Source organism: Zootermopsis nevadensis, unplaced genomic scaffold, assembly GCF_977971745.1.
Source record: "Zootermopsis nevadensis isolate Lab colony 2312 unplaced genomic scaffold, Znev_1.0 Znev_ptg000028l, whole genome shotgun sequence".
Lineage (NCBI taxonomy): Eukaryota > Metazoa > Arthropoda > Insecta > Blattodea > Termopsidae > Zootermopsis > Zootermopsis nevadensis.
In genome coordinates, this window is record NW_028259160.1 from 24,393,838 (window position 1) to 24,418,653 (window position 24,816).

General features: G+C 40.6%; 1 protein-coding gene across 6 annotated transcripts in view; it reads right to left on the minus strand.

Moving 5' to 3' along the window:
• The window catches only part of pns (DENN domain containing pinstripe), a 44,670-nt gene that overhangs the window by 5,582 nt on the left and 14,272 nt on the right, over window positions 1-24,816 (minus strand). For 4 of the 6 annotated variants that reach the window (XM_022068215.2, XM_022068210.2, XM_022068214.2 and 1 more), the window contains exons 5-22: window positions 24,230-24,501; window positions 23,177-23,355; window positions 22,135-22,277; window positions 18,993-19,377; window positions 17,068-17,279; window positions 15,351-15,587; window positions 14,917-15,148; window positions 14,385-14,558; window positions 13,699-13,795; window positions 9,629-9,664; window positions 8,088-8,268; window positions 7,141-7,269; window positions 6,940-7,061; window positions 6,155-6,300; window positions 5,953-6,071; window positions 4,574-4,779; window positions 3,220-3,402; window positions 1,727-1,904 (exon numbers count right to left, since the gene is read on the minus strand). In XM_022068215.2, the coding sequence (XP_021923907.2) occupies window positions 1,727-1,904; window positions 3,220-3,402; window positions 4,574-4,779; window positions 5,953-6,071; window positions 6,155-6,300; window positions 6,940-7,061; window positions 7,141-7,269; window positions 8,088-8,268; window positions 9,629-9,664; window positions 13,699-13,795; window positions 14,385-14,558; window positions 14,917-15,148; window positions 15,351-15,587; window positions 17,068-17,279; window positions 18,993-19,377; window positions 22,135-22,277; window positions 23,177-23,355; window positions 24,230-24,501 (3,231 nt within the window). Of the gene's footprint in view, window positions 1-20; window positions 227-1,726; window positions 1,905-3,219; window positions 3,403-4,573; window positions 4,780-5,952; window positions 6,072-6,154; window positions 6,301-6,939; window positions 7,062-7,140; window positions 7,270-8,087; window positions 8,269-9,628; window positions 9,665-13,698; window positions 13,796-14,384; window positions 14,559-14,916; window positions 15,149-15,350; window positions 15,588-17,067; window positions 17,280-18,992; window positions 19,378-22,134; window positions 22,278-23,176; window positions 23,356-24,229; window positions 24,502-24,816 lie in introns of those variants that run through there. The other 2 variants (XM_087357220.1, XM_022068212.2) reach the window with 2 other exon arrangements.

Genomic DNA, 24,816 nt, shown 5'->3' on the forward strand with positions numbered 1-24,816 from the left:
ACGGAACAAAGTGCAGCATCTAATGTACTGAAACTAGAAATTTAATATACTTACTTCTTTTGAATGCTGCAAAAAAAGTTACTAAGTATAATCTAAAGCTTTCACGACAATTAAGTATAATGACTTCTTCTACAGCTACCAGCTGTGTCAGGAGGTTGACAGGTGAAGACACAGTTTCGAGAACCACCTTCGTCCTCATCCTCAGGATACACGGGACCTAGGTACGCTGCGGACAAGGACAAAGACAGTTCTTGAAACATCGGTGTTTTCACCTTTCAACCTCCTGACACAGCTGGTAGCTGTAGAAGAATTCATCATTATATTATGAAGTAACAATCATAATTATATAATGGTATAATAATATTTTGTTACCTGATTTTGCTATAAGCCTACTGTAACACTGCTTTTTAGTCTCCTTTATAACATTATTCAGGATTTTACAATGATTTAATTTTTGGTTTAATACTGCTCCTACTGCAGACATACAGACCAAGATTTCTTTTTCCCCCCTTGTATAATCCAGCCATTCTTTATTTAGCCCATACATTTACATTTAATTGGAAAACTAGCTTCAAAAATAATAAAAAAGTTAACCTAATTGTTGGTATCACTATCTTCCCAAACAGATTCCCACGTTTCACTTTTAGGAGACGTTGAAACAGCACGACTGCTTCATTATTTACGTTTCTTGTTCTCTGCTTCACAGGCATAAGTTGTAGCAATATCGTTAATCATAAGATTCTGGGCATCACAGCATGAAGTAGAAAATGAGCTAAATCTTACGCTACCCACAAAAATATTATCAGCTGCTGCACTTGAATCATTTTTAATTCTTGTTGCAAAAATTTACAGCATGTGTCAAGTTATGTGATGTTAATAAAGGGTTCTTTTTTTGATTTTTCTCGTTAAGATAGTTTATATTTATGTCACCACAGATTAAGAATTCAGGTTTTAGATTATAGATACTTCGAAGTAGCATCTAATCCCCTTAGAAACTGGTGAAAATAAACTGATGGAGTCCTGTAAAAGTATAATATAATTAAGTAACATGTTTATGTTTCTAGTTGAAATACAAATTCCCAAATCCTGTTCCTTACAGTGACGCGAAATATTAGTTTTGTTGGAACGCTGATCTTTCTCAACAAAAATTTGAACACCTCTCCTCTGTTGGTTTTGTCTGCAGAAATTGGAACCTAAAAATTAACCATCTAATTTGAGGTGCAACAAATCCTGTATTACCACGTAACGCTAAGACACTATAAATGGGGATTTATGCCATCTTTCAAAAGAACGTATTAATTAAACACTTTTGTTTCTCAGTCCTCTGATATTAGTGAGTCTACGTTTTTACTGAGTACTTCAGAACCAAAAGTAATTGCGATCAATATATGTTAAGCACCTTAAAATAAAAATGGTGAGACTCTAGCACAGGCAGTAACAGCAATGCTACCAACACTGGACCCATGACCACCATTTTTTATTCTTTAAGCAATCAGATGAATCGGCATCCTCTTGCCTCAAGAATTTAGTGTAGGCCATATTTTGTGTAGTAATCTCTCATAAAAGAAGCTGTGTTCATGATCAAGAGTAGCTGATTATGTGACTGCAAATACAAAGTGGCATCACTGTATTCTGTCAGGAGAAGGGGAGGGCGTGTCGTAAATACTACAAGAAGGTACAACAGTTCCTAGTCAGAAGTAGAAGAGCGACTGATGTGAACACCCACCTGGCACACAGGCACACTAACAATTGGAACTTTCCATCCTTGCCAAGCGTGCGCCTTGAGCTTTCAATTTGATCAACCAGATGGCAGTAGCAATACAGCACCTGCTCTTCCAAGGAGTTACGAGTCATGTCTGGATCAGTCTCTAGGAGAGCAGCTTCAAAATGTTCCTTGGCACGCACTGAAAAACACAAGTTCTACTGTGGGTGACAGACCTTACGGTGAATGGCAACTTGTGTATTCTGGGTTCAAATATCTCCCCCAACACTTTCCTAAATACAGCCAATCTCTCTTCTACTCCCACAGCAAGAGATCAAATTATAATTAAAGTCACCATGTCATATTTATTATCTTACTTCCTGTCTCTCAACATTTCTATTTCCTATTCAGAAAGGTCTGAAGCACCACTGTGAACACACAAAAAATGGAAATATTAACATAATTTTCCATAGTTTGGCCACATTTTAGTGGAATGACACATGGCGAACAGAGACAAGTTTCACTGTACATTAGAATTCTGACAAATAAATTCTTATATTTTTGAGAACACTCTCACATCGTATTTAAAACAGATTTTAACAAAAAGTTCCCATTTATGTCTACGTCTCCAAAGTGGTTGCATTCATTCATGTACACATTTTTCATCTCTCACATGTGTGCTGCATGTTCCACCCATCTCATCCTCTGTGATCTGATCACCTACGAAAAATCTTTGAAGATGTTCACACTGCAGCCTTCTACAGCTTTTCCTCTGTGGTCAAAACTCTCTTAATGTACATCGTTCCTTTACAGTGAGGGACCAAGTTGCATACCTCAATAAAACCTCAGGTAAGATCACAGTTCTGTATATTTGAATTTTTAAAAATGACACACGATGATGAAGACTGGAGCACATATTTGAATTTCACTACATTTTCAAAGAATTTAACAGTCGTCAACTCACTGTGTTTCTGTTATGCATTTTACTGATGAGATAAGAGCAACTATTTCCTAAATTTTAAGATGCCATAAACTGTAAGATGCATCCTTGATTTAGTAATAAGTTTTCTGAAAAAAGATGTCATATCAGTTCTTAGACAGCATCAAATGTAAGACGCAACCCAATTTAAGGAATTTTACAACGTGAAAAAGGTACATCTTAAAATTTAGGAAATACGGCATATACAAACCTTTTTCTCCTTTCATTTCTGGACCAATTTCCTTACTATCACCTAACAGTTTCCTGTGGTATTTACATTTCACTTCAACTATTAACTCTGTATATTTGAAGCCCATCACTTTAAATGCTGTACTGAATCAGATCATACATGAACCTTTTTTAATGAAACGTTGCAATTAAATTAGATTACTTTACAGAAAATCACATTACTATGAAGCGCTCAATCTCCAATAAAATTTTCTTTCTATATTTGGCAAACTGCAATGTATCTGATATTCTAATTACACTTTGAGATTGTTTCGTGTCCTTCAGTTCATAAATGTTGTCAGTCACTTACAGAAATAGTCCCAGAGGTAGAGGTTGCGTCCAAACAGGCGTGTTGACTTGAAACCAGTGAGGAATGCCTGCTCCAAACAATACACAAGGCCTGTCTCCCCGCACAGGAGCAGTGTCAGCATGCTACGTTCTTTCTCGTGTTTGCGATGATACAATAACTTGACGATGCTGTTCACCGCATCACCTGGAGTGATATAGTGAGTTTGCATGGAAATACATAATTTCACTGCAGTTAAACTAATCAACTAATAAATATCAACCTAACAGAACAACTGATATATCAGAAAAAGTTATACAACCTAAAAATGCCGTGTTTTCATGGAACGACGTCACCATTACCAGTGAACTCTAATATCAGCAGTGAAGGAAAGGAGCACTTAAAATGTCATGAAAACTACAAAGATACAGTCTCCCTAGTACAGGCAGGTTTCAACGACATTTGATGTACTGCTGTTAGAAGAACATGGTGTATTTTGCCAAGGATATTTCTGCAACCGACAATGTGTTTGTCATAAACCAGATACAGAAACTTACTTACTCCATGAAGCTGAGTCCTTCCTGAGAAGCCAACAGTCATTCAACCACTCAGGAACTTTCCAACATTTTATAGAACTCTAAGGTTCATTACCATGTTCACAAGAGCCCGCCAATGGTCCATATCCTAAGGCAGATGAATTCAATTCATACCACCCAATCCTATTTATGTAAGATCAATCTTAATATTATTCTCCCACCTACGCCTAGGTCTTCCCAGTGGTTTCTTTCCTTCTGGTTCGGCCACCAAAACTCTGTATGCATTCCTCTTCTCTCCCATGCAGGCTACATGTCCTGCCCATCTCATCCTCCTTGACTTGATCAGTCTAATTATGCAGAAACTAATGGAACTTAATTTTAGAACACATCTAGCTTTTGTGGAGTACAAGAAAGTGCACAAAGTGTGAAAAGGGATGGTGTGTGGGAAATCTTACATGACAGATAATAACCACAATACATAATAACAATAACTTCAACAACAACAACAGGTAAAGAATTGTTTAACTCCTAGTCCCAAAAGAAATTTGTTTTCCTGCTCAATAAGCTAAATTTTGAAAATGACTTAAGAGCAGGGTTTCAATTTACCAGTAATTTCAATAAAATCCACTTGGGTGACAAGCCACATCAGAATGGAACCACAGTCCATCATTTAAGAGACATTCATCATCTCCATCATTAGTGAATGATGTGATCATCACATCATTCCCTTATGACGGAGACAGAGTATGTCTGTGAAACGCTGGAGTACAGTTCCAATTTTAAGTGGCTTTACTGCAGTTGGTCGCTGCGAAAGCCTCAAGTCACACCAGTAATTTCCTTACCCAGCATATGTTGGATCTCTGCCACAGAAGGGCGAGCGTCTTGGGATCTGCGAGGCACACTGGGGCTGTGGCAACGAGGTGGGGGCGTGCGACACGTCTCCACGAGCTCCTCACTGTCAACACTGCAAGGCACCAGCTCACCAACTAGCAGGCGCTCTGTTGAGTCATCATCAATGCCCCGCCCCAGCCATCGCCCACAAGGGAACCTGCCAGCATACTCAGCTGTTACACTTTAGGACCGCATTCTCGCATGTGGCCTGACCAGACAAGACCTCTTGGTGTATGGACAAGCTTCAAGCCTCAGAACAGTCAGATCAAATGAATTTTTTAAATTTGGGCTCTCCAAAAATATGTAGTATATATTAAGAGATCTTAACGACATCAGTGACATGACAAAATGACACATGTATACACTAGAGTTCATAAACTGGGCAACTTTGCAAGAAATGCCAAAATTTGAATTTGAAAAACTATCATGTTACATTTGTAGAAATCAATTAAATGTGCAGCTTAAAATTACATTCTCAAGCTGTACCAGCCACACGGTGTTTCAGTGTATTCAAAATCATATTTTTTACAATCCGAAGCTGAAAAATGTATGGCATATGATAAACATAAAATGCCATATCAAATCTAAAACTTCTTGACGATGGTGAAGAGTCAATTGAATAAAAATTTTCTTGGATATTATCCATCGTCTAGTAAATATAAAACGTAAAACGACGTTTCGGAGATGGGACTCTATCTCCGTCTTCAGGTCCCTATCTCCGGACAATTAGCTCTATCTAGTGGGCCCAACTGTGTAGGAACCTGAAGACGGAGATAGAGTCCCATCTCCGAAACGTCGTTTTACGTTTTATATTTACTAGACGATGGATAATATCCAAGAAAATTTTTATTCAATAAAATGCCATACTTTCTTCCCTCTACAGCCAACTGTAAGAAGAACAACAACAACTGTGTGAAGGAAATCACTAGCCTAAGACAGAGACAGAAACATTTACCTGTCCATGTCAAAACATTGGTGGAACTGAGTTTGTTTCAATTTTCGGTGAGCGTTCCTGAGATCTGTTCAATGTCATTATAAAATATATATTTTTTAAACAAAAGGAGCAGTAGAAGCAGCACAAAGCATCAGTGTCTTGGTACGACACATATTTGAAAAATCAGTATTGATCAACTGATGAGAAGCCAAACATGCATCACTGCCATCACACGTCTTCCAAAGAAATTTTACCTGAGGCAGTTACGATCTGTCATCACAGAATATTCCCTTGAGAATACTGGCCTTGTTTTTAAATTAGACTAAATGGAAGAAAACATTTACAATCATGCCGGCAGATCGCATTCATATCAGTATGACCTGTGTGCCCACTCACTTGTACATGTGTCCTGTCACCTCATTCCGCACCACCACGTGCTCCACCATCCATTTAGGGGACGGCCCACAGTTATCGTGCCCGATCCTCAAAGTTGTGAGGATACCAAGATTCTTGTGCTGTAACATAACAGCTTTCAGACATCACGGTACAGTTTCTCTTTCACTGCCGCGTCAACAAGATTGCATAAAACTTCACTTACGCGAAACACAAACTCCAGGGCTCCACGGGGGATAGGCACTGGGGATGTTTCGCCGAGCGTGCCCGATATTGTAACCCAGGAGTTAGCCGAGGTGGTGGCAGCACTTGTCTTTCTGGACGGGAATATCACGACACGGTATGGTAGTACTGCAAGACAGACACAAACCTACTAAAATCTGTAGCAGTCTGTTGTTGCCAATACAGCTTATCTGACTCAGAACACCAATTTCCTATGCACAATACTTCAAAAGAATTCCATAAAACCTATTTAACTGTATATTTGGTTGAAAATAAAATATACATATAAATGCAGTATAATCTATACATATGGGTCCTTGAGAGAAACAGTACATGGCTAAAACACAACTGTGTGCACTAAGGGAGAACAGACCAAAAAAAGGCTGATACAGGCAATCATGCAGGATGCCTGGGAAACAAAGTGAACACACAGTTTGACTCTCTCTTTCTCCCCCCCCCCCCTTTCCCCCAAGCAGAAGGCTGCCCGAGGTGGGAGTATAACGTTGAAACAGATGTTTGAGAAATAAAATGTGACAATGGTTTACACAAGTCATTTGGTATTGTTAGGATAACAAAATCAAGGTCATTATGTAGCTCAGGTGGAAGAGACATGAGATGCATGCAGAATTTTGGTGGAGAAGCCTAATGGAAAATGGCTACTTGGAAGACGCAGGCGATGCATTAAATTTAAATGGATGTTACGAAAACGCCATGTGAACGGAACTGATTTCAGAGACCTACGATATTAGCGGTACTGAACCTACTCACTGGTGCCTGTGTATGTGTTGGTGAAACAGAAGTACTCGACGGCATTCAGGGTTAGCAGGTGATATAAAAATTGCTCCTTCTCATCTTCACAGCGCAGGAACGCGTATCGCTTGTACTGGCTCCTGCAACCACAACAAACTTATCAAACCTAGGGGACGCACATGGGGCAGCCACACTGCCTCGTGGAGGGGCAAGCCGTACCTGAGCAACGCCGAATCCGAGAGCAGTGTGTGCAGATGTCTCGACAGCAGCTTCTTTTCTAGTGACAGTCTCACCCAGGCTCGTGCATAACCAATGTGGGTCTTGATGTCTGTCATTGCTTGCACATTCCTATAAAGCAGGAGATTTGAGATTTTAACTCTGCCATTGCCCAAATGTTTAAAATAATCATTCTGTGAAAGGCTGCTTATCCACATCTGAATTTAGATACATAAAATAAAAACGTCAAGGGCATTTCATTAAGCACATTTAAAACAGCCATCAACCTTTCTCGACAACTTCTACCTACGATATTGGATACAATGACGTCTGAGTGGTCCATAGAGTTCTTTGGTTAGGAAAGTAAAGACATAGCAGTTACAAATCATTGTGCTATTGTTCTGCCAGCCAGACTTTAACTCTGGAGAGGTTCAACAGTGGCAGAATGCTTCTTTGACGTAGCAGGATGCCATACTACTCTATAAAATATGCGCCGAGATTTCAAACCATGTCCTAAGTTAAATGACTACTGGGCACGTGAAAAGTGCTGGCTGTCTGTAAATTCCTAAAACTTGATTCTCTCCAACTACAAAAATGAGTCTCAACATTACTTCACAGTCACTGTAAAACTACTGTGCAGTGAATCACACTAAAAACATAAACTATCATTAAAACCCACATTCCAGATTTTCAAATACATTAACACTAGTTAGAGTAAACTGATTTCTTACTAAACCACCTTCCATTCGACAGTTCTAGTTACACTACCGTGTGCGAGTACAGTATGATAATTCGCCTTAATAAATGGTAAATATATTTTATAACGCAGTCACCTTAGTTCTTTATTGCACCGAACACAAATGACTACGACCGCACCACAGACACTTTCACAAGTTTTCACAGTATCAATGCAAATCCTATGACCTAAAACCAACAATCAAGAAAATTACCTCATGTCAGTGGTCAACGATACAGGCAGGGGATGCAGATTCGGCTGGTCCGAGTTAGAAGGGGTGAAGGGAGCAGTGTTGCTACACTGTGGCCTGCTGTCCATTGGCAATTTGTGTGTCTCTCGTCCATGTTGCTGACTGGACGTTGAGAAATCCGTCTCCAGTGCCATTGAAGACAGATCTGAAGACGAACAGTCACAGAACGTCATTGAAGCGGAACGTAGTTTGAACCCAGACCAAGCCATGGCTGAAGTCAAATCTTAAATCGACTGACATGCAGAATATTTAATCAAACATTTGTTTCTTATGTCAGTTCATAAACCCACTAGCACCATTATGAAGGATGAAACAAGCTTCCTACCATATGTTCAACGTTAGTCAAGGGAAGATCAATCAATACCTGACCCTACAGAACCACAGATGCATTATTCCACAGCTTACAATATCATTTTAGAAATGACAGCTTACAGCAACATGAATTCACTATTCCATAGCTTATAATTCTAGAACTGACATGATAAGGCCTTCCTAAAGCTTATTTCTTACCTTGAGAGCACACTAAACACTGCTTCTATGTACAATGGAAATCACTATGGCTGGAGTTACTGTACAAAATATTTTCTACAAGCACATGACACCCAGTCACATTAGCACATTCATTGCCAAAATCTACCTATTAGAACTTGCATAAAATTTCAAGTGTTAACCGTTACGTACATCACCGCGGCACAATACTTGCCATTCTAAGAAGTAAATAAATGAAATATTATATTTTTGGTGTCATCCACTCCACCGATAAGGCTGCTACACACAATATAACACCCTAAATGTTTACTAAAGGTATGCCGAAAATTTCAAATGTCTCAATTCAATACTGCCTCTGTAATCATTTTATACAGATAAGGGTGTGAAAATTGGCAGACTGCTTCACAAATCCCTGGCATTTAAACTTAGTTATTTATTTAAATACCCAGCAGTGAATGCGGTAGAGTGGATCAAATACAAGATATATTCATAGGAAACAAATCTACAACAAGATACAAAAGTCTCCATTAATTTCTACAAAGATTACACTTAACATACCTCAACTTCACAAACTGCGCATTGCTCAGGTACGCGGCAAGCTCTACAATGCTGCCAGACATAAGAGAGGACAGGAGTGAATCTGCGAACCCCAAGCCTAGAAAATGGATGGGGGGAGCGAGGGGCTGTCACAACACCAAATAAAATTAAACTCCCAGATATACAACACCCTCACTCCTAACATTGTGAATAACGATCTACATCGTGCTGCACGGTACATAACAGAACATGTAACAACACCACACAACGTCAGACGTAAGAGTGATGGCACAGGATGCAAGTGCAGCGATGCCAACCTCAAAATTAAAGAAAAAATAAAAGAAGCAGGCGGTGATGTAACTAAGTACACATACTCCTTCACTTGGATTGTACTTTGGAAAAGGACGGCCAAAAGGCATCCAGACAGGCACACAACCAAACAGATACAACATGCAGTAGAGATAATCGAGCAGACGTACAGTCAAGTCTCTTCCGCAGCACGCACCACGCAAGGGCTGTCCAGTCAACATGCAGCCAAACAAACAAAACTCACATCATTAGTACCCTAGTAAGTATGTCATATGAGACTAATTTATTGCATCCAAACTTGTCATTTATACCTGCTCATTGCCATACACGTATTTTGGAACGACTACACTATTATTACACATTCTAAAAACATTTCTTGAGATGGGGAAATGAAAAAATATACATAAAATCTTTGTCGGGAAACCTGAATGGAGCAGAATACTCAGAATACATATTTACAGATGGCAGGATAATATTAAAATGGACTGAATGGAAAGACAATGGGAGGGGATAGGGTGGACTCTTGTGAATGTGGTAATGAAAACTATTGTTTCCATAAGAGGAGAGGCAGAAATTTCTTAACTAGCTAATCACCTCTTCGCTTCTCGTGAATGGCTCTGTCCCATGGCATTAGGTTCAACAAAAGCTTCATGATAAAATTTGTTCTTGAAATTTAACTGCAGTATACTGAGTTCTTGAATGAACGCTATTTTCATTTGGTAAATACTTTACATTTAATATGTCTTCCTGAAAAATTACACGCTTCTCTCACTTCATAATTACCGACCAGCAAAAGCCCATCTGCGATTGGGTGCTATGACTTTTTCCTGATATGAGTCTAGAATTCTGTGTAACAGCAAAGACGCCACCTCTGTATACGCACGTACTTCAAACATTGTTTAAATAGGTTAAGGATGTTCTTCATGAACACATTCAATAGCTCAGATTAAACAGCATCACCTGATAGATGATCATGGAATAATGAATTTCAAACAATGATGAATACCAGCATCTTCTATCTAAGCAAAACAGCAGTGCTTAATACCACATCTATTCTGTTCATAACTTTCAGGCATTAACACAGCATTATAATCATTCATGTTTATCCCTCAAATTCCATTAGAAATTAACAATATTATGTTATGTCCATTCACTGCTAAAATAATGCTTGTAAGTTTTATAACTCACTGCCCACTACAAACACAAACTTTTAATTATCATCCTGAAACGACGAAGTCTTGTAGCAATCCAAAGCCACTCATTTTGAGAATAACATCCACAAAAGACACTTCTTCAGCAACGCAACTCATGAGTTGTGGTTTTCTCATTTTTAATAACCATCTTCCCCGGGATTCTGAACTTGTCAGTGATGAGAACATTCTCTTTTTAGCTTTAAGCCGATAATAAGCATACCTCCCTCCCACTCCCGGGCCCACCTGCATGTCTCAATTACATAAAAATATGAATTTAACGAATAAAGTCTTGGATTAAGTACTTTTCTGGGAGGACACACTGCTCTGCAAGTTACCACAATTCCTGAATGTAATTGTTCTGAAACAATATTGTGAATTGGAACGAAAACCGAAATAAGTAATAAATTATAAGTAAACATACAAATACCTTCACCAGGGAATGTACGAGGTGCGATCGGAAAGTTTCAAGACTGCGCCTATAAAAACCCGTACACTTATCTCAGGTATTAAATTCATCCATCGCCCTCGAAGTAGTTCCCCTGGGAGTGAACACAACGATCCCAGCGCCGCTGCCAAGCCTGGAAACATCCCTGGAAATCTTTCTTTGTCAGCCTGTCAAGCACCATCTGTGATTCTGCCTGAATCTCTTCTATCGCCTCAAATCTCCTTCCCTTTAGCTGAATTTTCATCTTTGGGAAGAGGAAGAAGTCACACGGAGCTAAATCCGGCGATCCGGCAAGATCTTTGAGCTCCTGACAAACGAGAAGTCAGTCGATTCTGCTTCTGGTCCTCAGACAGGATGCGTCGCATGTGGAGTTCTTCCTTTAGAATCAGCTGACAGGTCCCATAGCCTATCCCAACAATGTCGCACAAGTTGTTGATGGTACGACGTCGATCTTCGTGAATGGCCTGCCGAATCTTCGTAACATTTTCGGGCGTTGTGCTCGAAGATGGTCCTCCAGAACGCTCGTCATCATCGACAGAGGTTCGGCCATTTTTAAAACGTTAATGCCACACAAAAGTTTGCGAACTCCCCAAATGCTTGCTTTAGCATTTCATAGGTTTCCGTAGCCGTTTTGGCGAGTCTTTGGCAAAATTTGATGCATACGCCATTCCGAAATCGCAGGAGGGTCGGTGTAATGCACTACCAAAACGCCCGTAACTAAGAAACAAATGCTAATTCGATGATGCTGGCTGGCACACTGATTCACTATGAATGTAGGCCGCACCCCCTAGCGGCAGAAGCTCGTACTACATCCGGTTCGCCCTCTATTGACACAGTCTTGAAACTTTCCGATCGCACCTCGTATGTTGACATAAACAACTTTTAGTAGTTTAATTTTCAGGTGCAACTTCACCTTACACAGTATTTTAAAATGTTAGGAAAGGTTAGTACAAGTTATCAACATAAGAAAGGATACCAAAATATAATCCTATGGTGATAGACTGCCATCTTCAAGTAGGTTAGGCAGAATTTTATGTAAATGGTACTTTTTAGAAGCAAAATCACCTGAAGTTATGACATAAAATATTTTCTGTTTTTATTCATTCAGGAAAATAAAGCGAAATAAAAGTAACAGAATTTTCCGTTGATGATTTGCTCACTTATGGCACACAACTGAACAGTTAACGCTGTTCTCATCCTCCCTGTTTCTTCAAATGTGACCCTGGGGTAGAGGTCTGCACAAGCCAAAATTGTTTAATTTCACCTGGCCCGGTCTGACGAGCATTCAGCCTGAGCCTGAACTTTTTCTTTTATAATTAATATTTGACCTAATATTTCATATTCCATATCAACTGTATTGAATGTAAATATTTAAAATGTAAAGAAAAGAGTGAAATAAGAGTTTCTGCAAAATCTTTTACTTAGCCCAAAATATTTAACTGCAATTTGGGGCTTCTGTTGAGTTGTTTGCCATCCTAAGTTCACAAATTAAGATGACCCTCTAAATTTAATTTAATCGGAATTCTTAAGTTAAAATTACTTTTCATATAATCCATCTTCTTGGATCTTCTGTGGAGATGTTCTTTGTTCTTCTAGTTATTACAAACTTTTCATTGTCAATGTGTTCCTATTTCCTTTCTGGTTTCATGTACGTTCTGGGCCCTTCAGTTTTATTTTCTGTTTAATTGTGTGTTCCAAGCTTATTTCCTACCCTGTAAATGTACGAGGCGCGTCCTCAAAGTAAGTTTCCCTGGGGCCGTTTACAGAAACAAAACACAATTTCATGGGAATATTTATTGCAACAGATACAGCAAGTGTCCAGCTATTTTTCAACATATTCGCCACCGGAATTGAGACATTTGTCATACCGTGGGACCAACTTTTGAATACCTGTGTCGTAGAAGTCTGCCGCCTGGGATTGGAACCACTGTGTGACAACCATCTCCGCCTCTCTGTCATTCTCAAAACGCTGACGCTGACCGGACAGGCATTTCTTGAGGTGTAGGAAAAGATGGAAATCACTGGGAGCGAGGTCCGGGCTGTAGGGTGAATGATTAAACACCTCCCAGCTGAACTCCTGCAGGAGACTTGCTGTCCGTCGAGCCGTGTGCGGCCTAGCGTTATCACTGACCGCACTTCACAGTCGGCGGGAGCTGGAATAAGAACCTCCATCTTCAACAGCTGCAACGATGCTACTGTGAGAACGCGGGAAGTGCCGTTAGTGCATGCGCCATGCTACGTCATTGCTCTATCACGTACGCACAGTCGCTTCGCGCAATATAAGGTTTGCTAGCTGTGGGACGAGTGGGAAACTTACTTTTCGGACGCGCCTCGTATTAATGTTTATTTTTCGTTATAAAGTCTTTGCCCTTCAATGCTTGACATGTCTTACAGTTAGCGTTTCTGGTGTTGTGGTGTAACCTACCTGGTTTAAGATTTACTGACCTTTCTTCTCAATGTGCACATGCTTACTTGCAAATTATTCTTTCCCTTGATGTCTGAATATTTATAACTAGATTGAATAATGATTGTCACGGTGTATTGTCTGTTCTGTTACGAGATGTAACAATTTAACTGGCATAATGACAGAACTATCACTCACCTGGCGTTAGAAAGTTGGGATCGATAGGTTTTGACGTGTCATCACACACCTTGAGCTCCTGGTAATTGGTGAGGTGTGACCACAGAGCAGACTTACCCTGCAAACAATACCACAGTCTGTCACCATACTGGACCAGGCATATTCCCATCCTTCTATTCCCTCCGATCTGTCATTTCTCTTAACAAAATTCAAGATGATGGATAATGTTGTTTTAAAAGTTCAATACTGTCAAAAGCAAGAACGGAGAAATGCTTGTTATATCACAAACAATGAAAACGTGAACTCTGTTCAGAAAACAATAAAAAAATTCACAAGACTGTCAGTATTGAACAGCCTCCTCTCCAAATCACAGCTCTCTTTTGCTTCTGAAAATTTCCAACATGATGTCACATTTTAAACTGCTTCTTCTCTCCACTGAAACTTCATCAAAAATGCTGAAAATGTCGTCTGTGAGCTCGAGTAAACACCGATTAAGTCCTCTCGTTCACTGCTGAAACATATTTGTAACTTCCTGAAATGATACCAATTGTCTGACAGCCATCTTCAACTCATTGCCAAAGAGTAGCCATGTCACTGACTTCACTCATACAAACAAAGAAATTTTAAGTATCCTCAAAGATATTTCCGAGTCTACTGCGCAGGCAGGGGCGCGAACGTTAGCCAACGAAGTAAAATGAAATACCAACCTGTTTGTTCTGCAGTCCATGCGACCAGATCCGCTCCAGAAGGTCACACAAGCTTGCGATAAGCGTGTTTTCTTCCACTCCTACCAGCGAACCCTCTCCGCTACCATGCCCCAATTCCACAGCTTCAGTTCCCATCTTCTCCACCAGCATGCGCTTTGTCTTGCTTTTGCAGTCCTGCCAACATAGGTAATAACATATGCCACAAAAGTCTAACATGTTTTAGGGAAAGATGATTATAAGTAATAGTAACAAAAAAAAGTAAGCAGCAAAGCATTTTAGTAGGATTTGAGGTTTTCAAGGTGGCGAGTCTGAAGATGGCTGTCTTCAGCGAAGAATTTACATTGTCACTACAGCAACAAGAGGAAGTGGATTATCCCACAGCCACCATTCAATAATACCAGCACAGCGACTCCTCGAGCACATTAATTTCGATTCTGTTGTAGCAGATCTGTGGAAAGCTAACAGACAAGCCGACAAAGATAAGTGTGAAGTGGAAAGTTCACATAAATCACACTGCAGAGGGCCCGCTCACCTTTAGCAGCTTCTCCACAAAGCTCCAGTTGGTCTGAGCCACCAGCGCAGGGCTCATGCCACCGCTTAGTTTCGGCTGCCGCAAACCGACCCCGTTGCTGGTCTCCGTGCTTCCGGTCCTTGCTGCATTGTCACTTGCACTCTGAGCGTCTGCTGCTTCACGTCGCTCTGAACTCCGGTGGTGGGGATAACGATGAGGAGTGCGCCACTGCATAGTGTTACATTTTCTAGATCTACAATATCAATCAACTGCTGAAGTTCACAACTCCTCACCCAGTGACAATATCAGTAGCATAGAGGATGGCATGGACAACAAATTTAATCAGAAATAAACGTAGAACAGAATCTTTTAACCAATACCCCACAGTACAAAGAAGTTACAAAACACTGCCCCAAATGAGGAACTATATTCACAAAGGTCTATTATCTCCTCACCTGTGAACAGGCTCTTTGTTGAGGATGACTGGGTCCAACAAAGGGAATATGCCTGGCCGTGTTTTGGAAGGAGGTGCCGAGTGCTGTAGCGGATCGGAAGCTTGCCGGATTTCCTGGGGGCTTACCACCTCAGCATCCACTGACACCAGGCGCTTTTCCAGCAACAATTCTGTGTCCCTGATGGTAGTGCAGGTTTCGTACCCCGGAGTCCGAACCAATGCTTCCCCAAACCGCTTTCTACAATATAATATTATTATAACATTCAAAATCTTATATCGTAGAGCACTCTGGGTTATTGTTGGATTTCTTAATCCTTTTACACAAATACAAATTCTTTGCATAAAAGTGAAATCATACTCATTTATAGAAGGTTCTGTCTGTCCACACGTTTCACCTCTGTAATGCAATTTCATATTCAGGGTCTTAACAAAATTATGTTCGACAAATTTAATTGTTGTTCTAAACAGTCCAATGCAGTCACTACTTTACAAGAAGCAAAAATAATATTTTTTTTTAATCAATTTCCCAAAAACAGTTCAAATAATTAGCACATGGCATAAACATGGTCCTCTTTATGATCTACAACCATTAGTTAAAACATTTCTTTCCATTTTTTTTAAGAAAAGAAACTATGATTGCGTGATCACCAAATTGTGCGCGCGAGCGCGCACGTGTGCATACGTGCAAAACATTTTTCCAAGAAATTAGAGATTCTTGGAAAATTTTGATTAAAACAGTTTAAAGAGATGCATAGTACGAGAGTTAGAAATACAAGGCGAACAATTCAGTGCTGACAACATTGGAGCAGCAATGTTTTGTGACAAGTTGGAAAAAATAATTGTTCTGGCACAAATCTGCAATTCAGATGAAACAGGAGTTTATAGGTCAGTGAGCAATGCCTACTTGTATATTAGAATCCCTGCGTTAAACAAATGCTCTGGGATACAAGGTGAGCGAAGACAGAATTATAATTTTGTGCTGTTCTAATGCTTTGGGGATAACAGATTAAAATCAGTTGTAGTGGGGAAGTCAAAATCTCAAAAGAGTCTGAAGGACAAAACAATATTATCATTAAATTATTTTAATCAATGATCTGCTTTGATGACTCATAATATTTTCATGGTAGATAGATAAATTTGTTACATACGTCAAAACTTTTTTGTCTCAGAAAAATCTCCCCCAGAAGGCACTTCTGTCGATCATATTCTTGTGCATCCTTTCGTGGTTTTTATAAATTGAACAGAAGACAGATTCCGCCTCTCACAAGTTCTCTTTAAAAATCTGTTCATTCTAGACTACTGTTAGTAGATAACACTCCATCCCAACCTCGTGTAAGAAAACTAACAGAAAATAGTAACATAACTGCCATTTATCTACCATCAAACGCTGCATCCTCGGTACAACATATGGACCAGGGTGTACTTGAAACCATGAAATTATCCCTGGACTTACATGTATAGTCACTGTCCAAATTATATAACATGGATCAAATAAAAGTCTAATATGGACAATGGGCATTGTATTTTATGAAACCGTGTTCAGCCTTACTGAAATTCTGTCATGCTTCTTTCAAATTTAAACTGAATTAGAATCAAACTATTCACATACCCCAAGACATTCATCTTCACAGGATGCACATACTTTTGAAGAAAGAGAAGTAAAGATTAAGTTCTTTGCTAGGACAAACCTCCCAAATTATTCAGTAGCCTTGCAGTACCTGAGAAGGCGTATCCTACGGTCAAAAACACGCAAGTTGGGCTCCACCTCGCTCCAGTTGGCCATGATCTTGTTGTCAATCAACGTGGCAAACATCTGGCTCTCGATGAAGCGCGACAGAAATGGCAAGTGGTGCTCAGGCTGATCAGAAAGGAACGTGGCCTTGTCAAAGTTCTGCATTGAGTCTCTGTTTTTCAGCCACTGCTCCTTGTCCTGTCAGCAAAAATAGCACTACAACCCAGAAGACAGTCATCTTCACTTAATGTTATACGAAGTGCGATCGGAAAGTTTCAAGACTGTGTCAATAGCGGGCGAACCGGATGTAGTACGAGCTTCTGCCGCTAGGGGGTGCGGCCTACATTCATAGTGAATCAGTGTGCCAGCCGGCATCATCGAATTAGCATTTGTTTCTTAGTTACGGGCGTTTTGGTAGTGCATTACACCGACCCTCCTGCGATTTCGGAATGGCGTGTGCATCAAATTTTGCCAAAGACTCGCCAAAACGGCTACGGAAACCTATGAAATGCTAAAGCAAGCATTTGGGGAGTCCGCAAACTTTTGTGTGGCATTCACGTTTTAAAAATGGCCGAACCTCTGTCGATGATGACGAGCGTTCTGGAGGACCATCTTCGAGCACAACGCCCGAAAATGTTACGAAGATCGACGTCGTACCATCAACGACTTGTGCGACATTGTTGGGATAGGCTATGGGACCTGTCAGCTGATTCTAAAGGAAGAACTCCACATGCGACGCATCATGACAACGCGCCAGCGCACACCGCCCTCAAAGTTCGGCAGTTTTTGGCCTCAAACACCATGGCCGTCATCCCGCACCCTCCTTATTCGCCGTGTGACTTCTTCATCTTCCCAAAGATGAAAATTCAGCTAAAGGGAAGGAGATTTGAGACGATAGAAGAGATTCAGGCAGAATCGCAGATGGTGCTTGACAGGCTGACAAAGAAAGATTTCCAGGGATGCTTCCAGGCTTGGCAGCGGCGCTGGGATCATTGTGTTCACTCCCAGGGGAACTACTTCGAGGGTGATGGATGAATTTAATACCTGAGATAAGTGTACGGGTTTTTATAGGCGCAGTCTAGAAACTTTCCGATCGCACCTCGTAGCTAATGGTATAACAAAAGATGCTGGAGAACAAAGAACAAAACTCGTCCAAACAATAATATAAACACGGTTCTTATTTCCAAGGACACACCATTACAAATGTAAGTAAATTTATGATCTTCACAAAAATTCTCTTATTCTCAGAACCAAATGAAACCTATTATATACTCCAAGAGTGACATGCAAAGATGTGTTAAAGCAGTTACCACTAACGTAAGAAGGTTTTAATACTGAAGTCCATAATCGTAGAGGCGCGTAAAGCTCCTTATTCAAGGAACCTTACAAAGTAAATCTGGGAAACTACTGCGATTAAACAAAAAAAGGAAAAAAAGGCTGGGCAGGTATACATGGGAGACAACCACATCCTCCGGTCACATCAGAACCCTGACGATGTGGACAGAGACAGTCCCTGAAGCGTCGGTTTCATCGTTTAACAATCTGACGCGACTGATCACCCGAGAAAAATTATTGAGTTACATCACCGCAAAACCTTCAAATCATATAAAAGTAAAACATTTAAAATGTGTGGCAGGGCTACCAACAGGTAAATGTCACTCAAAATAACGCCTATACAAATTGGGATTAGTTAATAATACCACATACAGCAAATATACTGTAAATTTCAGAATTTTACTGAAACACCTCTACACATATTTTGCATTTGTAAATCCCAAAAGATTATCATAAGGTCTCTACTTATTTGAGATGCAGGGTTACCAATGGGATAATAACCGACAGAGACACACAACAGATCAATAGGTCACAGTGCTAGTATTCTATTGTTTCCTTACGCTACATGCCACTGACCTGATTTGGTTGTATGACAAAATGCTCATACGCTGAAAACATATACACAAAACGGTTCAGGTACACTTCCCGCACTGCGTTGTTGAATCGCAGATCCTCTATGTACTGTTCATGCTCAGGCAGCTCGCACTCAACGCCATTTACTTGCCCACAGCCATCCAACGAGACACCCGTGCACTGAACGATGGCAACAATGCGCTGCAGGGCATCTGACTGGGGAGAGACGGCATTAGATCCGCTTGGTACGCCAGAGTCTGTGTTATGTGACCACGAGTGCTTCCGATGCATCCGCGGACCAAAGCCACCCGGCAGTGTGCAGCTGGAGGTCATCAGGTTTGTCACATTGCTACTACCATGTGGCAGTAATATGCAGTCACTGACGTTCCTGGGGGCAAAGGCTAACATTGCAAACTATCTGTAACCGTTTGGAATCATGCCTTTACAACATACCACAATCTCTTGTTATCACTGTCTTCCCTATTTTATAAAGATACTATCATGTTTATGTATTGCTTCCTAATAAGGCTGTGGTCACAGTGGCACCGATATCGGTCGTCAGACGTCGGCCGATTATCATCGACCGACAGCTTGGTCAGAGTGCCTCCGACTAGTTTGTCATTTGTCGGCAGAATGGACGTTCCAACACTTCTGTTTTTTGAGACGAGTTCTGTGTTAAGATATTTGTTATTAAAAAGAAAAAGATTCCATGTGAATGATATTTATGTATCTCGAGAAGAACGCGGCGAGTATCACAAACTCTTTCATCAATTGATTGAACAAGCGGACAAATTTTACGAGTATATGAGAATGAAGAAGTGGCGATCTCAATCCACACCTTCCGAGCTACATCTCTATTATGATACTGACCACATTGCGGATCACACAAACTTCTTCTTTCCTGCAAAAAACTTATCAATTTTTCACAGTCCATCTTTATATCTCTCACATGAATCATACATCGGCCGAAAAAAACAAACTAATTTGAATTCGCCCGATCACCGTCCGACGTCTGCTATAATCGGCCGACGAGATCGGTTGCACTGAGACCACGCACGTGCCTTCCAACAGGTTTGAAAAGACCGGGCGAGTTCGGCCGACGTCGGGCGTCGGCCGAATCGACCGATGTCGGTGCCACTGTGACCACAGCCTAACATATTTTCTAAATATCCTGCAATTGCAGGTCACCCAACATTCATAATTTTGAATTCTCAAATATCAGTCACTTTAGCCTTTAAAATACGGGAATTCAAATTTCCTCGCACAACTTCACAGCCAGATTAAACTGACATTTAACACTAAGTGCAGAAAATTGTAAAAAAAACAAATTGTATATTCAATGCAATTTTTAACCTACAAATTTGGAATAAAATGTAGACTATTTCGGATTAATTAATTTTCCCCTGTATCAGATTTTTTTTTAAATTATCAGCCTGACAGTACAGTTTACATACCCCCTACATTTTAATACCACTCTTTTATTCTTTGTAATATGCAAAAAAACAGATGAGTTATAATGGCAGAAATGTTTTAACATGCCATAACTTCAGAATAATGTAACCTCTGGTAGCAATGGAATCAGTTTGCTGCCTTAATGGCTGCAGCAGTACAGAAAAAAAAACAGCGTAAACACGTAAGTTGTCAAGCTTCCGATACTTTGTTAAAATATGCCAAGCTCTTGTTTATGCTTTCAGAATTCTTTGTCAATGCACAGATAACACTACTCAACACTCTCTGAGTAAGCATATGAATGAATGTCAGTCCACAGAGGAAAAGTTACCTAACCCAAGCAGACTAACAGGAGTGTTTGCGTCACTCGGGTTCTGAGAACTAATCGTATAGCATCAGAATTGTTTGACAATATAAAGCAGATCAAACAAAACCTTCATACCCTTCCTGGACACAGGTAAAGTAATTATTTCTGCAGCACAGATGGAGTTCTATCTGTTTGTACTGCTGGGGGCATAAACAACAACACTGGTTGAAGGTTGGTTTAAGAGTGACAGCAGAAACACAAAATGACACAAAAAACTTCAAAGAAATAACAAGCATAAGCACTCACCGTACATTCAACTACTCTCTGGTTTATGTACAACCAGTCCGTCCTATCATTCAGAAGTTTCAAACAAATCCCATCCAGCAACGCAGAGCTACCACACGGCAAAGGAAACCAGCCAGCAGTTCAGTGAACTTCGGCACAGAATCTGAGAGCAAATTTAATTCTGATTCACAATGGCCCATCATGTGTTGCCAACAGAACAGGTTAAAAATTCCACTACTGCCTTTTTTAACTCCTAAACTAAAACAGTTCTGACTGAGGTTTTCCGTGCTTTTCCTCAGTTGTAAGGTGAATGCCAGGGTATAACTTAATAGGGGCACGGCCCCCCCCCCCCCGATCATGGAGGCCATCAGCTGAAGCGATCTTCCCCCCATGCCGCGGAGGCCTTCAGCCGAAACGGCCCCTCCCTCTCTGGGTTCAAACCCCAGAGATCCAACCAACCAAATTCCTTTGGACAACTTGCCTGACGGGATAACCTCCCATCAGCAGCAACGGATCCCAGTTGTAATGGTCGAGGCTCCCTCCACGACGAAACCCCGTTAGCGTAATTTCCGTTTTTTCTAGTTAAGACCGTGTACCATTTCCAGCAATACGCCTTGTGCGCAGGTATGGTGTCACCTAGGTAGGGACGATGCTTGCGCTTGCGCAGGACTCCGCCCTCAGTTAGCTTTTTTGGTTGGTTGGGTGGGTAGTTCTGATGACACCTCAATGGCTTGTATGTTATTCTAAAGATGAGAAAATGAGTGTGTTTGGTGAAGTAGGAAGGATTGGGCAGAAATCAGCCACCCTAAAGCCAAACATTATTCTGTTATTTGCATTGAAAGATCGAGTTTAAATTACCCTATTCTATTTGTAGCTTTAAAGCTTGCATTTATGCGCAGTGAGTGACAGTGAGTGAGGAAGTTGTGCTACGGATTTTATCACCCTTAAAAATCCATCGACCTCGGCCGGGATTGAACCCGCGAACCTTGGGTCCAGTGGCGAGCACGCTAACCACTAGTCCACCGAGGGCGACATAAATTACCCTAATAATGGTTAAGTTACGTTCACTCAGCCTGCATACACACGCCGCACCTCACAACCCACCTGTCTGCCTGGCCGTTGCTGACTTTGTGCTTGGCGAGCAGTTCTACCAACTCGCTCACAAACTCTGCGCGCTGAGGAAAACTGGGCAGCTCCTCTGGTAACTGGACGGTCTGGCTATCAATGTCCACGTAACACAGGTTGGCCTGAACACACGAAATATTCTCTGTTACATGAAAACACTCCATAACAAAATACCAATGACCTTCTTCCCCCATTCATCACGCAGTGAACAAAATGCTTCACAAAGAAACCTCTGTAAATTTAAAAGACAACATACAATGGCTCTGGATAGGGACCAGAGGAGGGCTTTTCCGAACATGGTAATGAACACTTGAGTTCTATAAACAGCATAAAATTTCTTGACGCAAGGAGTATCAGTTTCTCAAGAGGGGTTTTTGCTCTGCTGCTATCAGAGCACACAGATGAACTCAAATTTGGCTCCGCTAGCTCTCATGAATTGTTTTAATACTGCTTCACCTTAGTGAACCTTCATAAAACTTAATTTTGGTCCACAATGCTGAATTTGAACACATTACATATAGCTCCAAAAGGAAATTCCACTGTGGAGCAAATTTTTTGAAAGTTAATACTGGAATTTTTTATATTAAAATCCAGTCATAAAACGCGACTTTCACACAGTTTCACCCACAATAAATTCGGGAAACCAACGACAGTCTTGATCAAAACTACTTTTTAAAAATATTCTGTCTAATATTCACCAAACTTATAAATGTTTCAGGAAAGTTATGTAAAAGCAAACAAGATAAATACTTCTTTGATATAACAAATGTGTGCAAATGCCTTGTTGCTGTAGAACTCACAGGTTCACCAACAAACATCACGGCACCAGCTCACAAATTCAAAAAAATACATTTTAATAACACAATGTACTCTTCTTGGGAACTCATATACAGCCTTTTCACGTAATACTTGGAGAGACTGAAGAGAACAGTGAAGAAGAGTCAGCACTCATTGGAAAATATGATTGCGGTACCTCACTACAGATACAGGTCAGACTGTAACGCACTCGTAAAACACTGACCTCACTTGCAGACTTGAGCTGCGACTCACTGCAGCTGTGCAGGCCCATTATGAATGGTACAGGCGCATCCAAGAAGTGTTGCAAGGACGCCGGCAGGATTGGAACATACACGTGCTGCCACGAGAAAGGAAACAGCAGCGCCGTCACAGACTCGGCCACCAGCATCAGACGATGGTAATCTGCAATGAGAATGCAACATCTCTCCTCTTTTCTCCCTCTGCCAGATGTATTTGATTACTTGCACACAAGAGCTACTAACTTATGTGCAAATGTAGCAGACAAACTGTGAAGGAGGCGACAGAAACAAATACACTAAAGCTGAAACATGTTGATGCACATAACGGGGCAAGAGGTAGAGTAACAGCTGTTGTTTGGAAAGACAAACGAGATATGAATATTGGTGCATCTGTATAAAACTGCCAGCAGGAGTCAGCCGCCTCAAAGCTCAATATACTGAGCACTTGTGATGATGTGCGCGCTCAGTCAAGAAAAGAATGAGTCACATTTCAGAGTTCAAAGTGCAAAGGCAGGCTTTTGTATAGACCACCCGTGGGCAAACTTCTAAGTCAGAATTCCTTCACAGTGGAAGTAAAATATTTCCAGAAATATTATATTTATAGTCTGAACATGCTACTGTATTTTATTGAAGAATCCATAAACTTTGTTAAAACTGATTTTTCTAAGATTAAAACATTATACTACAGAATTTCACAATGCGTTTGCTTTCAAATACTTTTTGATGGAATATTACATACAGCAGGAATAACACAAAAGATATAAATGTTTCCAAAATAAGTAAAATCCCCAGAGTTATAATGCAGCTGCCAATCCTGTAGTAAGTCCACTATTCCTCTGACCATAATATCTGACCGTGACACCTTGTAGAGATGACGATTCAGACATGTTCATGCAAAGTGTACTAGAGGGTAGAGAGGGCCAGATTATAAAGCCAACTATTCAACTCCATCTAGTGTCAAAATTAAAAATGTACTTTTTGTACTAGACAAATAAAATATTCTGTAAATTAATGTAAGAATGGTTGCAAAGTATTACCCGAGGAGCACAACAGGACTTGGTGCTCTAGAAGAACACAGGTGAACAGCTGTATAAAGCACTCCACCCCGAGAAGGGTAAATAATTCTCGCAGTGGAAAGTCGAATAGCGGCAGTTCCTCAATGGAGCCTGGCCGCTGAATGATGACGCTGTCTACCACAGGGCACGTAAAGTGTACGCTCCGTCCGGGCTGTGGGGTTGGTACTTCATATAGCATGTTATGTACATAGCTCTCAATGCTGAGTTGTCCTGGGCATGGAGCAGATACCAGCCTATGAACACCCCAATTATGTTACCAAGGATGGGACTCCATTTAGTACAACAAATATAAAAATATCCTTGATGGCCGCCACTGTGATCAGTTTCATGTTTCTCTGTCACTGCCTAATGTGAAAATATTGTGTACCTAAAATGGGTGAGTGAACACGTGATCCTATTAATTTTTACAAACTACAGGACCCAACAACTCAGGATACAGAATTTCCAATCGCTTGTGGTTCAAAAGGACTAAGCTTACTTGTTATCAGTCAATTTTTCATGCTCACTATCAAACCAGCCCAAAAACAGAAACTCTATTGACAGACGCA